This window comes from Plodia interpunctella, chromosome 2 (genome assembly GCF_027563975.2).
Source record: "Plodia interpunctella isolate USDA-ARS_2022_Savannah chromosome 2, ilPloInte3.2, whole genome shotgun sequence".
NCBI classification, from domain to species: Eukaryota; Metazoa; Arthropoda; class Insecta; order Lepidoptera; family Pyralidae; genus Plodia; species Plodia interpunctella.
In genome coordinates this window covers 2,547,113-2,563,047 of record NC_071295.1, presented here as the reverse complement: position 1 = coordinate 2,563,047, position 15,935 = coordinate 2,547,113, and the positions used below count along the sequence as shown (strand labels likewise).

Sequence of the window (15,935 nt, the reverse complement as noted above, 5' to 3'; positions counted from 1 at the left end):
ATTGATAAAGTTACGAGTATTCAGAAGATACATCGAGGCGCGCTGTTTACTTCCCCAATGCTAAACATTCTAGAGGCAGACTGCCCGGCACCGAAGCCCACAATACCTACTCGCTTTCATAATTCAATCGTAACCTATATCGATTCCCATCATTGGCAGATTGTTTGTAAACTGGGCGCACGGTTCAAGGAAGAATTTTTAGCGATTGCGTGCGTTTGTAATATTCCTCTATAAATAAAATAGGTACGCTTACAGGTATCACCGCATCGCACCGATACATATTCTGACAAGCAATTGGGTTAACTTGGGGTAGGGTACTTAATATATTTTTGGTCACCCATCCCGTGAGTGACCATTTAGAAAGTGGCTTGACCGCGTCTCACTTACCACAGTAGTACGCTGTTGTGTTCAACAACAGTAATGTTTTGTCATGCGAGCGACTGCCTTTCATCGCCATCACGATGACACAGTATGCGTGATCGTGCCAACGTAAACTGGTGTCAAATCGCAAATTCTACTCATCGGTAGATGTGTAATGCGGCACACGTGGTCGTACGACGGGAAACGATGGTACGGTAAAACAATAAGTGCAAAAAAAAATAAACATTTGGATGCGCAAAACAACAGTCGCAACCTTGTAATAGGCAACATTATTAAGATAGGAGTTATGACCCATCGCTGATCCAGACTGCTGACTTTCATAAGCTTCTAAGTAGGTACATAACTTACCTAATTTCGTAACCTAGGACTCATATCACCCTTCTCGAAGAACCCCTAACAAACTAAACCAAACAACTGTAACAAATAACTGTCCAATTTCATTAGAATTTCACTAGGTATTTACCAGCTGTTAAATCGTCCAATAAAGATGTGGGTTCCTCACGATATCTTCCTACCTGGAAGGATCGTTCATCTGACCGTTTACCTGGTTTCTTTCGCAGCCATTGAGCGTAGGAGCCGAGGGTCATGCATCACGCTTCACTGGAACGATGTAGTGAATGTTCCAATAAAATTAAGGTATTAGTGGTGTGTGATTCCCGCCGTAAAAAAGACATCCATTACCTTCCGTGAATGTCGTTAAAGGAGGCCTAAGAATGGCGGCCGCTCGTGAAATCTTAGCGGAATCTTAATAAAGACACATGAAAATATTGTCACATTGGTAACAAACCCGCAGGACAAAAGTTTACCTAATTACTTGATAGAAAAATAATTTGTTCAAAAGCAGTCACTAATCGTTAGTATAACTTCAGCAAAAAACCTGGTTTGTTCTAATAAATATGCTTAAATTAAATGATATGAATTTTGTCAACCGCTCACACCATTTACTTAGGGACAGTACACTAATCACATGAGTATGACTCAAACTCAATCAGTGACTCTGCTCTCTCTGTGACTCTGCAGTGACAGCTGGATCTGCTGTAAAATACTAGATCTTGAGATCCCCACTGCCTAAGTATACAGGTTGTTTTTATATATGCCATCTTGGATTTTTAATGTGAATTTCCAATTCCATTAGTCCACAACATACGTCCTTATATTTTAAAACAAAGAACATCTGCCGCGTCTTTCTGTATGTCTGTCTGTTCGCGATAGTTCATGCGGTTTTTAGCAATAGTGATTCCTGACGAAGGTGTATAATTTATTATATTTTTACCCGAGCGAAGTTGGGACGGGCGGGCCTGTAATTGCAATGAAATGCGAAAGTACAAGTCCATTTGTTTCGATCCGCTGGACCGGCTAGTTCGATATTGAATATATAATGGATTAGATTCAGTTAATTCTAATATCAGTATTTTATTTTGGTATTTCTCGTAAAAGAAACAATCCAACCTCGAGCACACTACACTCTGGATGACTTCCGAATGGAAAGATATAAAGGGTAAATCGTAAGAAACAAGGATACCTACTACAAGGACCGGTGGAGCAGACATGTAGATATGTCGGCCACATACGAGTATCAGCACTCAGCATTACCTCAGCATTCCGACCCCAAAAAATGGAATTCTCGAATTTCGCCGCAAGGTGGCCTGGATAAAGCGAAAGTAGAAAATATTTTATAGTAAACAAAGTCTCGATATCAGCTCTTATTACCTGAATCAATAACTGCAAGTGCATTGAAATTAATATAAACAGAAGAAAGACGCTGAATCCGCTGTTACATAATACAAAATGTGTTTGCGGAAATGTGCCAAATTTACCATGATATTTTTTTTTATCTAAAAGTTAAGATTGCGTTGTCCTAATAATAACTTATGTTATTGTTGTTCACACTTACGCCACCCACTCGACCATACATAGTTTGTTTCAGGTCCTATCTAAAAATTAAGTGCCTAAATAATTTCCGTGTGATAATATTATAATTACATTTACTTTCTTAGTAAATTCTCGTGCTATTAAAAAAATAGAACTGTGATTCATAAAACAAAATGTGTTTGCAAAATAAAGTTCATTGAACTTTTTTCTCGCGAATCGCACTATGAATGACTCTGTAATTTGTTTTACTTTGCCGTGCAAGCCTGCAAAGATTTAATAGCATAGCACCACAGACCACTTCCTAGATTGTATAGATGTGCAAAATTAAAGCCAGGTGTACAGATATGCATCGAATGCACGCATATGCAGTCACATAAGCCATTTTCCCAAGAAAATTAATGCAGGTGCAAAATTTGCCTAGGTAGTTTTAAAGTCAACCAATTATTCACACGTTAAATAAAAACATAATGCGTCATTCAATTTGTAGTATTAGTTTTACCCTCATCTGCGTTTAGTTTAAACAATAAGGTTAGAACAACATCCAAACCGGCTCCATACAAGGCGATGTGTCAAAGTAATGACGCAGGCTTATCCAGATTTCCATATGCTACAGTAACCAACATATGAATTAGATAAATCTAACAAAAAGTACTTACTTATGTAGGTATACTTGAATGTTTGTTGGTGCAGATGCGGGAATTTGCGGGAAACTAGTGTAACGCTGTTCGATTTGAAAAAAATATTTTGTTGTTTTGTATGATAAACACCACATTCTTGAAGAAGATAAGTTGTTCAGAATCCCGAAATTCCCGAGGAAAGCACAGCCACGTGGCAGTTGGTGCCAGATGCCATTAGGCGAATTGAATAAAATCTGAAACAAATGTTAGAAAAAACACTTCTTTAGGAAAAATATAAATGTTTAGGTAAGTACTTTACTGTGTGTAAATGTTTGGATGTGAATGTGAGTAAGCAGGATTGTTTCTCAATTACGCAAAATGTACACGACGAATTTCGTAGAAATTGGCGTTAGATTTTTGTCCTTAGTGGATAAGGACTTTCCAATTTAGGTATGGTTGTAAGTAGTAATAAGCATCAAGCAAGACATTCAATCAGGCTGCTCAATGACGGGTCATTTTTTTACATGCTATGCGCAAGATTTCTCCACAGCACAGATTATTATGTGGATTTATATTTATTATAGAATACTTCCAGTATCCATAGTAAGTATAGAGGTTTTAGGGGTAACGTGGTGTCTGTAATTTTCAATTGTTTTTGCCCTCTGGTCACATTATTCCTACATAGAATTAAAACATCGTATGTGCTGCAAGCTGTAATTAGTAATTTGAGTTTCCTTTTTACACGTTTTTTATGGACTCGGTATGTTAATTGTGTAATTGTATTCCAAAACAAGCGATACGCGTGATGTTTAATGAGTCATTATGCTCAAATTTCTTTACCGCATATGACGCGCTGTATCATTCCTTTCTTATAAAGTAAGTGTCATCAAAGGTCGTAGGTTATTGATGACACACATTTAGATGTCCTAAATAAACAAAGGGTGGCCTTGAAAATACTAGATGTTGATTTGGAGATCACTATCAAAACAAAACACTACACTCGTAAAAGGCCAGCCGTACCAGTTTGAGTTTCCTAGGTGGTAACTTGCCCTTGGTCCGCGAATTTTTTAACACCTTTGGGGACCAGATTTCTACTAGATGTGCTTAACTATTGGGTACCTAATTAAGTAATTTAAATATGGCCAAAGTGTTACTAAGTAATAATTATGTCAGCCTTTATTGGTTAATTATAATATACCTGGTGATGGAGTTAGGGTTCAAATGCGCTGACCGGGAATATTTAAGAATAGTTAAGTGGTTATGTGCAAGTTTGTATTGCGGCTGACTTGTATGAATAAAGATCGTAGTTTAAATTTACGTATGAGTATCGCTATAACTGTGTGCATATTTTAGGCTATAGGACAAATTTAGTTACAACATACCGCCCACCAAAAGGACTACAAGTCATTTTCCAAAAAAACAAAACACATTAATGACAAGTATATAAAGTTACATTTAGTTTTAAATTTTTATTTATGATTAACAGTGTTGGTTTACAATTTCTTAACATAGTTCAACACAAAAGTAGAGTTTTACTCCAGAGAATACTTACTTATACAGTTTGTATTATTTATTTATTGCCGTATCTCCTGGATTCTGAGGTAAACCTATAGGTAGATACTTTAGCTATTTAACCCAATTCATTAATCTGGCAATCAGCATAAACCTTCGTTTGTAACTAAAGCTCCTTTGTTATTCTACAAAATAATCTTTTGTTGTTTATCTGACTACCTACTCTAATTTACTACGGGAGGTAGGTAAATATAGTATCGCTCAGGTTTTGGGAAGTGTCCTTGACTTTTCTTTTGAATTTATTTATACCTGCAGCCGAATAGGCGCATTCGAAATCATGGTATTTTATTTTTCTTTACAGTAGGTAGATGGGTACCTACCTACATACCTGTTACCTGCCTACCAATATGAATATTAAACTTTTGAAGGTAAAGTCTTCTATTCTAAGCCAGATTATTTTTGAGGAAAACGGGATTTTGAAACCTAATAAAAAGCGGCATTCTTTTGTCAAACGCAGGACTATAATCAAAAAACCAAAATTAATATACCTACGTAGTATAATAGATTTTTCATATTTTAACAAAACACAAACTTAATTGATATTAAATATCAATTATGTAGGTACCTACGCCTGCAAAAGTATGCCGATGTCGTGTTTTTTTTTTTTTGCTTGACTGCGAATCCAAAAAAAGCGAAACAGTAAAAATCTGTAGTCAAAAATCGGACATCCCGCCAAAATCGGGACATTTAGCAGCTCTTTTCTGTGAAACTTTTATATTTCGATTAGTGTGTCTATTAGGTACCTAGTGTAAAAGTTTTAAGTAGGTAGGTAGGTACCTACACTACATAGAGTTAAATTTAATTTTAATTGTTAACCTACTTGTTGAAGTATATGAAAAATCCCAATTCAGTGACTTAGGCCTTACGTAATATTTCCTACACCTAGGTAAAGTTAAAATGATTAACGTAGATATGTCTTAATAATAATTATCAAGATTTGAGGATTTATAATTATTTGCTCATCAATGCAAAAATTTAACTGCCATACATACTAAATGAGAGATTATTTTATTACCGTTACAAGTATAAACCCTTCAGTATGTACTCGTCGACCGTCCGACGAGGAGCTAAGTAACCACATCGTCTTGAGACAATCGCGTTTTGTTTCTGAGTCGAAATTCCTTGAAACACTTGGCATCGTTCCGTTCCTGTTATTTGCAAGTCCGGTTTTGTTTCCTTCGTCTTCCTTTGTTTTTATTTTTTGTGATCGTGACAGTTGGCGGGCTTGATGGTTGGTTGACCAAGCTACTCGTGGAATTTATTAATCGAGTTGATAATTTGTTTGATAGGTAATGATAACAACGTAAATAAATGTAATTACTATTGGCGAATTCGGGCGATGTGTTTGTATATTGTTAATAATTAATTTTGTGATGGTATTGGACTAATAAACTAAAATTTTGTCTAAGTGGAGTAACAATCTATAGTTTAGCATTCTTTATTTTAAATAAGCACTCAAGGATTATGAATGGAATAACAAACCAAGTAAGGATTGGAGAAGATACCCCATTGGAGCCTGGACAAACAGGCAAAGTTTTTGTGAATACTGTGTATTTAAATAGTAAAGCTATTGACGGTCCCCGGCCCGGTTTAGGTAAGTTTATTATTTGTTGACAAGCAACTTCGTTGTGTAAAGTTTATGGCGCGAAATTCTAAATACCAGATTTATTTGACGCGTGTTATTTTTAAATTACAGGTAAAAGCGCGGCGATGGATGTAGAAATTAATACAAAAATTCCGGTGCAATTACATTCTAAGAGATTGAAGTGTGGTTTAATAGTTGTTATAACTATAAGCACTCTGAGTGTAATAATGAGCATATCCCTAGCTTATTACCACTGTGTGAATATGAGTTTGTTGCAAAAGCAAGTGGATTTCCTGCTGATGAAAATGGAAAACATCAAAAATAATCAGCAAGGAATGCCTCCAAGTTTGGCTTCCAGCAGCGCTGAAGCTCAAATGGCCAGCCCACATAGCATATTCTCCAGTTCACCTGAAGACCATCCTGCTGTACCCAACTCACCAGCACTGTCCAAGCCAGTATACAACACCACTATGTTACCAAATGGTAAGATATTTCATTTTATTTTACTTAATTTTGATGATTACTTAGAGCAGGACTTAAACGATCAGCACCAGAAGAGGTGTTTGCAACCCAAGTGCTAATTGTATGACTATCTAATAAGTAATAATGAAGGAATCCTTGCATTATCCTTTCTGAAATAATATTTATGAGTATAGCAGGTAAAGACTTGGAAACAACAGCAAGATAGAAGCTTATATGTAAATTTTTATAGACCCATAAACCTTATAAAAGTTCTTAGTTATACTTCAGAATATTTTTTAGCAAGTATAATTTAAATGAGTAAAAACTCCATCATAATCTCTAATGTATATTTTCAGATATGTTTGTGACTCATTTCAACGGTGCCCATATGGAACTCAACTTGGGAACTCAATGTGAGTATTTATAAGAATATTATTACATATGTTGATTTAATAATTGTGTTAGACATATCAACTAACAAGCTATCGAACTACCTTGTCCATGACAAAAAGTACTAGTCACCAGCTCTCCACAACTAAAACCACCTCAACCCAATGCTCCATTTTGACATAAAAGAAAGACAAATAAATACACTTTCACACTTTTACAGATTATAAATAGAAGTAACTACTCGTGTCACATCTGTCTGTATGTACACGATAAACTCCAATCCTTCACAATGGATTTTTATACTGTTTCAATCTTGATTGACTTTTCTCAGGAGTCACACAGTTCCTGAGGAAGGTTTAGGAGTAATTATGGTTTTACCCAAGAGAAGCCCGGACGGGCCACTAGCACAGCTTAATGTTTTTGCCTTTCTCTTCATTAACACTACCTATCTTGTGTTTACTTAATAATTAATATTGCTAAAACGATACCTACTTCACATTCTATTTATATCTCATGTTTATCTTGTTTATCGCTTACCTACCATTTTGTAAAAATTTGAAATATAATTTTTTTTGTATCAAATATTAATTTCTCTGTGTGTTCAATGAAAACAATCAAAGTAATAAAACATTACAAGAACACGTGATATATAAAAAAACGAACTTAGTAGGCTATCTCACAAAAGATAAATATTTAATTATGTTGATAACCACACTTACTTCATGTTCCCAAGGACTGCCACTATCATCTAGGCATTTATAATTTGTCCTATGCCTACCCTATTACCTATGTTTACTACACAAATCTCTTTTGCATATAAGAATTACTCACTCAGATTCTCTCAGCATTAAATATTCGCTGTCGCATTTTTAACTAGGTATTTTAGTCATCCTTGCTACTAAAAACCTATTTTTCCATTCTAAACTAATTTATTTATTTGTTACTAACGGCCCGTCCCGGCTTCGCTCGCGTAAAAACATAATAAATTATAACCCTAAACCTCATGAAAATCCGTGCAGTAGTTTTTGAGTTTATCGCAAACAGACAGACGCGGTAGAGGAATATTTTTTATAATATGTAAGGATTCAATTATTTAAAAAGACTACAATGTTTAGCTATATACTTAATATGCATTGAAAAAATATTATAAATTCACATGTTTAGCATATTTATTTATTTTCTTACAAGAATTAAAATGTAAGGTAAATAGGACTAAATTATAAAAAATAAATTATTACGTCCTTTATATCGAATCTAGGTAATATTATACTACAAAGTAATACTTATTGGGTAAATATCACATTACTAATCACCATTGGCACATATACCTCTTACCTAATGGATTATTTCTTGGAGAAACGATTTATGTAATGAGTATTTACAATTACTGTGCTCATTATAAAAACCTGTACATATATTTTTAACCCTTAAGATAATAAAATCCTAGAGATAATAAAAACAATTGAACAATTATAGGAACCAGATAATTATTCTCATCAATGATATAAAATAAAATAATTATATCCAGCTAAAAATTTACAATAGATTTACATTTATCTTTAATGACAGCAATAAGTACAAATTACCTGAACATTAGGGAGTTCCCCTAAGTAACTATATCGCGTATAGTCGAGCAAATATTAGGCTAAATTACAACATTCTATTCATATACAATACAATGCTTGGTCGTAACGTCTATTTTTGAATTGATTAAGTAACTGAAGACGCATGCAATTCTAGACTGGGCACTTAATTGTCCCTTAATTGTTTGAAGCTTGTTAGTTATTTCTTCCGAGACATGGTGGTGTTAAATGTAATTTACCAACTACATATATACCTACATATATTATGTAGTACATCTCTTTCATTATTTCACACAGAATTTAACCAGCTTTAAAATTTTCTTTAGTGAAATTTTCACCAAGTCGAGTCTTATCTCAAGTAACACATTTCAAGTTGATAAATATGATAAATAAATATATATATATGATAGGGATTTTGACAATAGATGGACTGTATTAATCCAAGGCATTAATGGATAGATGGACTTAATAGATGGATGGAAAAAACCAGAGATAGGGATACATGGAAGGAAAGTGGGGAGACTTTTGTCCAGCGGTGGTACAGGAAAGCTATTAAAAAAAATTCAACAACGAAACTCGCCGACGATGGAGGGTTGTTAATAAAACGCTTGAAATGTCCAAAAAATATTCAACTATGTATTTAATAAAAATGTATTTCATAAAAATATCTTGTTCCAGCCATAATCGGACCGTGGGTGCGCGACGTGAAGGTGTCGTCTCCGAAAAGCCACGAGAAGATAGAACTAGACAACAACAAGGTGATCATCAAGGAGAGCGGGCTCTACATGATATACGCTCAAGTAAGTTGCATTTTTTTTATTCGCCTGTGTGTTATTTCTTATTAGTAGTGATCGTTCCGAAATGCCAGCAGTACTGATGTTTCTCTCTTTAATATACCGATAATAGAAATTAACCACAAAAAAAAAGCTGATATAAATAGGGTGTTCAGGTGACAGGAATTAAAGCTCCCCTGTTAGGGAAACAGAATTGTCACAAAAAACAAATTTAGAATTGTCAGGATTTTTTAAATAGTAACAGAATGATAAACAAAACACGCAGACAGCGCGCGCAACAATCCCGAATTAAACGTTTTACGCATCATAATATATCACCTACAATAATGTCAGGAAGTTATTACTTTGTCAGGAAGCCTTACATTTTAAATTTCGCTTCCAGATAGTGTACTTAAGCCAAGACCCGTGCTGTTACTTAATGTTCGCGCGTCAGCCGGACGCGGCGCCGCGTCAGCTCGCCTCGTGCTCCACCGCCAACGACTCCAGCGCGCGCCCGCTCGCGCGCTCGCAGATCTCCTGCTCCACACAAACTGTGGCGAGACTCTACCAGGGCGATATAGTCAATCTGTCCCAAAGAGAACACGATAGAACTGTTTGGCTCAGACCGGGGTATTCGTACTTCGGCTTCATCAAAATTGCATCATAGCACGCCTTAGTTATACGTAAGATGGAATTTTTTTTTGGTGAAACAAACTGCGTAGCCAAGTTTTGATTTTTTATTTTAGCTTTAAAATGTGTGATAAAGACAGTATATATTCGTTTTATGCGCTAACAATGTGTGTGTAAAATGTGATACTCGGCGGACGCCATTAAACTTGTTTTAAATAAATAAAAAAACAAAGACAATTACAACGAAAAAAATGTTAAAAAGAAGGATATATACTCATTATCTCAGAATTTTTGCTCATTATGTTTAGTCCTGTGGAACTTTCCACAAGTATTGAATTACTGGGTGATTTCACCTAATCCGTGCTCAAAAAGTTGTTACAAATTGAAGAATCTGTCTTAATGTTGGCAATGCAATAAGTAACGTCTTCCATATTTTATAAGTTAAATGTTAAGGTTGTTTTGTACTTAAAAACAAAACTTTGAATAAGAAAGAAATAGTAAAGTGTGTAGTTGGACAGGACTGAAGACAAAGTCAGACATATAATAGATTTATAAGAAGTTATATTAGAGTGTTTTGTAAAGCACAAGACGAGAAGGATAGTGTTCATTAAGAGAGGTCTTTGCTAAAAGCAGTGCAATGAGTACAGCAACACATCTAGAACATACGAAATAACAGTGAAATTTGGTTTTTAATTAAAAACTTAAGTGATGGCGCCACTGGACTCAAGTTATTCACTGGACTCAATGCACTGCCTTAACATCATTAGAATAGAGTAGTTTTAACTTGACCCCTGATCAAGTTCTTAGATTTTATGGGAAATATTGAATGCTAATTCAAGATTCGATGTATCTATAAAGGAATTTTCACTAGAGGTTCATTTAAACCTAGATATAAGGCCACAAAGTAAGACGTAAGAATAAGCCGGTTTATGGCAATAAATAATTTAAAAAACATTATTTCTGCGATTAATGATAGTGAAACAATATTAATAGCATCACACCAAGTTTTCTTGATTACATTATCTTAATAATTAAAATAATCTTATTCTACAATCGGCAATCGTCCTTAGTATGTACTTTTAAGTGCTTGTTGCGCATAATTTGTAGTTTATCTATTTGTTTTTTGATCGATAATCTCTGAAAGTTCAAGTTTAGTTGAAAAAAACATTTTTTTATAACAATATATTCCATAGAATTTAATTCTTTAATGTAAGCCATCTTCACGAGGAATTAAATCTATGCTGATAATTAGAAAATGGAACTAAAAAGATTCTAGATCCTAGAAGTTCATTCTAATTTAATTTGTTTATTAAAATTTGTTAATATCAAAACCATTTGCAATAGCAGAGCAATATTAAAAGATCACATTTTAGCTAATACATTACTTACTAAACGGAGAGGTATAGTATGATGCAATACTTGTATAAATAATAATAAATACATTAGGGAAAACATTTAACACTACTGGATTCAAACAAAATTATTATTCATTTGTTTACATACAATTTTGTTTTTTTCACTGTACAGTCAACCGCACGTCAAGTGACCCTGCATGGATCTCTATGCGGCGGTAATAGCGATGAGTTTGCAATAAATTTGGGTCGCTTGTTCAACATCGCCATGTTGGCTGTATCTAATGTTTTTCCTAAAGTTCATAATAAGTATTGTAGGACAAACCGCAATCTTTTATTGTTTCAAGTTAATTATTATTATTACATAAGATACTTTAAAATGAAGATATAATTGTACTTTTCCATTGTAAGTTAAACAGACAGCTACATAATAGCATTAATCGCAATATAAGTATACTATTATAATTCTGTAATTTGTATATCGGTTGATATTAAAAAATTCTGCATTAATTTAATGTAAATCAAAAATTGCTATTTGAAAATATGTAGTTACTTTTTTCTTAGTAAGTGATTACTAATGATGTTAAGATTTCTAGTCAATTTTTGAAATTCATTTTTGTAAGAACGGAAATATTGAATTATGATCATTATCATAAAATTCTGTTTCCATTAATGTCTTAGATTTAATTTCCACAGTTTACATGTGTTGTATATAGTTATAAGATTGTAGTGATAACATTCTAGTGCCTTATTAAACGGTGCCATTTATATCTCACGGTTTTTATTCATTCAGGCCCTAAGTTTTTTGATGTGTTCGCCAAACTTTACAGTTTTGCCGTACATCGCTGGTTTTTCCTTGCGGTAATAAAATCTCATACGTAGTTTACGCATTGTGCTTTCATTCAGGTCGATATATCGGCTTTACACTATGGACGAACTGTGTTCGTCCATAGTGTAAAGCCGGTGTATGGCCAATACTGATGTTCAATCTACTCCTTAAATGTCGTCATCTACTCACTATCTCGAAACACGCTCAAGAACTGCGAAATTATTTGACTATTTGTGATCTCATGTAGGATTCAAAATCTATAAAGAATCTTTGATTACAGAAAACAATTTGTTTTCTGTTCTTTGCATACGTGCAATAATTTCATATTAGTAAAATTAGATAAATGTAAACAATTAAGATTATGTATGATACCTAACAATAAAAGGCAAATTTTATCTTTTTTAATCATGTCATAGATTCGGGCGGGATTCCCCCAACAGCGTTCAAGTCAAACTTCCGTAAATAGTTTTGAGGTTTTACACGTTTTAACCAAAGAGTAAAAAAATATAGAGGTGCTGTCATTCCGTGCCGTTGTCGGTCACTGTCACTCTCATTATTGTCATTGTCATTAAAAAAATCCTCTGAGAAAAAAAATACACACATAACCTCAAATTTTTCTCGTTTAAAATTTTGATTAAACTCTTCATTACTCAAAAAACAATGTTAAGCAGGTATTATTCTCAAATAGTGTGAAAATGCTAAAAATCTTCACTTCTGTGATTAAGTATCTAATTAAAAAATGAACTTATTTTCAGAATCCGAGTAAGACGAGACTTTAGGTTAATTGCCAGGTATTTCTCCGATAAATCAGATGGTGAAGAAAAATTGCCACAAATAAATAAGAAAACGCAAGATGGGCCCAAGAAGCAAGAAGACAGTACAGAAAAAATTCAAGAGTTGTTGAAATTGATGATGGCCCAACCCAAAGTTTCTGATAATGAGTACAGTGAAAAGTTTGTAACCGCCCCGAGCATACCGAGGAGGAGGAAACAGAAGTCGGATGAAATTGAAGTTAAAACACAGAAAATTGGTTAGTTTTATACTGGAAAAAAAATATCTCTACTCAATAATACTACTTTAATAAAGTGTTAATAAAACAATAAGTACAAACATTATATATTGGAAGAAAACACTATGTAAACAATCTCACCATGTTTTTTTTATTTTATAGTCTTTACATATTTTCAAAATGTCTGTAGGTATGATGTGATAAACTTAAAAACCAATGCTTAGTGTGATTCATGATAATTTATTATGGTTTTACTCAAGCAAAGTTGGGTAGGCCAATTGTATAAATTAAAGTAGACTTTTTAGGAATTTACTTCCATGGTTTAATGTTTAACTTTAGAATGTATAGTTTTTAACTGATATTTGATTTATTTGAACATAATGCCTACTGAGAAGATTATTTATTAATATTAGCACATTGACTAGTTACAATATTATGCTCTGGATTATCAGAAAATATCAATTAATTTTTTTTTCAGAGGAAGATATTACCAAAGCTGCCAGCGAGGTGGCTCAGGCCATAGGTGGAGATGTCAAACAGACTGAAGCAGAATTATTGTCCAAAGTGCTTGGTAAAATCAACCAAAATTCTACCTCTTTGAGGTAAGTACATAATGTATTTTATTTTACTATATTTAATACTTAATAATATTATAAATGGGAAAGTAGGTTTGTTACCTCTTCACACTCTATTTACTGGAATAATCTTCTTGAAATTTTCCATACATGTAGTTTGAAGTATGGCGGACATAGGGTACCTTTCATCCCAGAAAAATAATTTTTCGCATGGGAATTTATAATGCTCACAAGTATATTTTATGGTTTTAATTCTCCACAACATTTTGTTTATTTGATACCAGATTTTACCATTAATAGTCTGTAGTGCATAAAAAGTTGGCAGTAAGTTATTAGCTAAAAGTGTTTTTTTATGTCAATAAGTGATTTATCATATCCAAATGAAGAATTTAATTTCAAACTCATACTTTCAGTGACCTCTTAATTGGGATGAAAGTGGATCGCACAAAGGAAAGTGAGGATGACCATCTCAAGACGGAATCTAGAATGGACAGGGGCCAACAAGTAAAACGGCTGGTGAACAAGAACCGAGATGAAGCATCCAGGACTCGTTTCACTCAACGCAAGGAGCGGCAACTGCCAACCAGGGAAAGGCCGAAACCAAGTAAAAGGTAAATTTTCAAGTCTTCACTATGTTTGATAAAAATCTCCTTAAATGTCTTATTCATAATTTATTCTCAAGTTTATCAATTCCGACATTTTCAACCAAAACGGCCATGGAAGTTACTTTCTCATTTAAATTTTTGAATAGACATAAAACTAGAGGTCGCCCGGGGCTTCACTCTGGTGGGAATTTTGAGTTAAAATATAGCCTATAGCAATCTTGGATAATGTGCCTTTCTAATGGTAAAAGAATTTTTGAAATTGGTCGATAGTTTCGGAGATTACCGCCTCAAACATACCAACTCACAAACGCTTACCTCTTTATAATAATTGTATAGATAACAAAATAGTATTTTATGAACATAATAAATTATATAGTTCTCATCCAAGCCTCAATAGTGCCAGCTGATAATAAATCAAATAGCTATAGATGAGCCTTTGTCTTATTGTATGTTATCGTTAATCATTAAGTATATCTTTTTTTGTATTTCCAGTTTACCACAAGCAACAATGATCAATATATTTAGTGGGGAACCTCTGGGGATCTTCAAGGCTAACGAGGGTAACTATGGAACCAAGTTGGAAGTATGGGATCAACTGAAGCAGCGAGAACTCACGCTGGCCACATCGCAGCCTCCAGCCAACTACTTCGAGAAGATGATCCTGTGGACTGAGCAAGGAAAGGTCTGGAAGTTCCCCATCAACAATGAACAAGGTAATATAAACTAACTACAGCTAAAATAAACGAAAGGGCTCCTCCTTGAAGGGTTGAACATTCCTAACCATGTCCCCATGTCATTCGCGGTTGTGACGACACAAATCCCAGGTCCTTTATGTTGATGATTTGGTTGCGATTTTACGACCGGCCCCTTAGTTACCTTATACGATATCAACGAGAGGGAATATGAAGAGTTTGTATTCTAGGTTGGACCACACTCCTTATAAAATGTACCAAGCATGTTATGTGTTTGTACCGTGTTCTATGGGAATAAACTAGTTTACTATTTATGTACAACTTTGTATGAATTCATAAAAGATATTTTAACATTTATATCTTCAAATTGAAATCATAATGTTATATTAACGGCATTGTTACAGGCATAGAAGAAGAACAAAACGTCCCATTCACAGAACACATCTTCCTAGATTCCCATCTTGAGGGTTGGTGCCCCAAGAAAGGGCCTATCAGACATTTCATGGAGCTGGTGTGTGTCGGCCTCTCCAAGAATGCTTTCTACACGGTCCAAGAGAAGAAAGACCATATAATGTGGTACAAAGAGTATTTTGAGTCCAAAAAGGATATTTTGAAAGAAGTGGGTGCGTGGGACATGGGGACCAAACCACAGAGCAGTGAAGCGTCAAAGTAAAGCAGTTTAAAATTTTATTAGGTACAGATAACTCTTAGGTATTTTTTGTTATAAAATTAATAAGTGCAACCTCAATGTGTATAAATAAACATTATTGCAAACTACATTTAATGGTATTTTCTCAGGCTGATACAAGTACGAAGAAAACTAAAGGTAGGTAATGCTAGCATAGCCAAATGTGATAGAATATTTTCATACAACTTCCCGGCTCATCGACAGACTACGTTATAAAACTAGGCACACAACGAGAAACACAAGATTTGCGTTTGATCCCGTTTCTTCTCGTGTATTTCTAGTACGCATTTCTCTTTTTAATGTGAGTGAAATGAAAGATA

At 34.2% G+C, this 15,935-nt stretch overlaps 2 protein-coding genes across 3 annotated transcripts; both read left to right on the top strand.

The window, feature by feature from the left end:
- Positions 1 to 5,482: 5,482 nt before the first annotated feature.
- LOC128678808 (uncharacterized) lies at positions 5,483 to 11,987 on the top strand. Of its 2 annotated transcripts, none has more exons than XM_053760643.2 (5): positions 5,483 to 5,731; positions 6,139 to 6,510; positions 6,846 to 6,902; positions 9,141 to 9,262; positions 9,639 to 11,987. In XM_053760643.2, exons 2-5 carry the CDS (start codon positions 6,153 to 6,155, stop codon positions 9,900 to 9,902), a joined length of 801 nt encoding a protein of 266 aa, XP_053616618.1. In that variant the 5' UTR covers positions 5,483 to 5,731; positions 6,139 to 6,152; the 3' UTR covers positions 9,903 to 11,987. The 2 variants fall into 2 exon arrangements, with proteins under 2 accessions (XP_053616618.1, XP_053616609.1); XM_053760634.1 differs by having other exon boundaries at positions 5,484 to 6,036.
- A 595-nt stretch (positions 11,988 to 12,582) lies between these two features.
- mRpS31 (mitochondrial ribosomal protein S31) lies at positions 12,583 to 15,706 on the top strand. Its single transcript, XM_053756461.2, has 6 exons — positions 12,583 to 12,717; positions 12,802 to 13,076; positions 13,534 to 13,657; positions 14,044 to 14,241; positions 14,728 to 14,948; positions 15,332 to 15,706. Exons 1-6 carry the CDS (start codon positions 12,707 to 12,709, stop codon positions 15,598 to 15,600), a joined length of 1,098 nt encoding a protein of 365 aa, XP_053612436.1. The 5' UTR covers positions 12,583 to 12,706; the 3' UTR covers positions 15,601 to 15,706.
- Positions 15,707 to 15,935: the final 229 nt, after the last annotated feature.

Excerpts from the sequence above, each read along its gene's own strand:
- LOC128678808 (XM_053760634.1), top strand. The coding sequence starts at position 5,907 with ATGAATGGAATAACAAACCAAGTAAGGATTGGAGAAGATACCCCATTG. Across the intron at positions 6,511-6,845 it reads CACCACTATGTTACCAAATG|ATATGTTTGTGACTCATTTC; the intron begins GTAAGATATTTC and ends GTATATTTTCAG. Across the intron at positions 9,263-9,638 it reads TCTACATGATATACGCTCAA|ATAGTGTACTTAAGCCAAGA; the intron begins GTAAGTTGCATT and ends TTTCGCTTCCAG.
- mRpS31 (XM_053756461.2), top strand. Across the intron at positions 14,242-14,727 it reads AGGCCGAAACCAAGTAAAAG|TTTACCACAAGCAACAATGA; the intron begins GTAAATTTTCAA and ends TTGTATTTCCAG. Across the intron at positions 14,949-15,331 it reads CCCCATCAACAATGAACAAG|GCATAGAAGAAGAACAAAAC; the intron begins GTAATATAAACT and ends GCATTGTTACAG.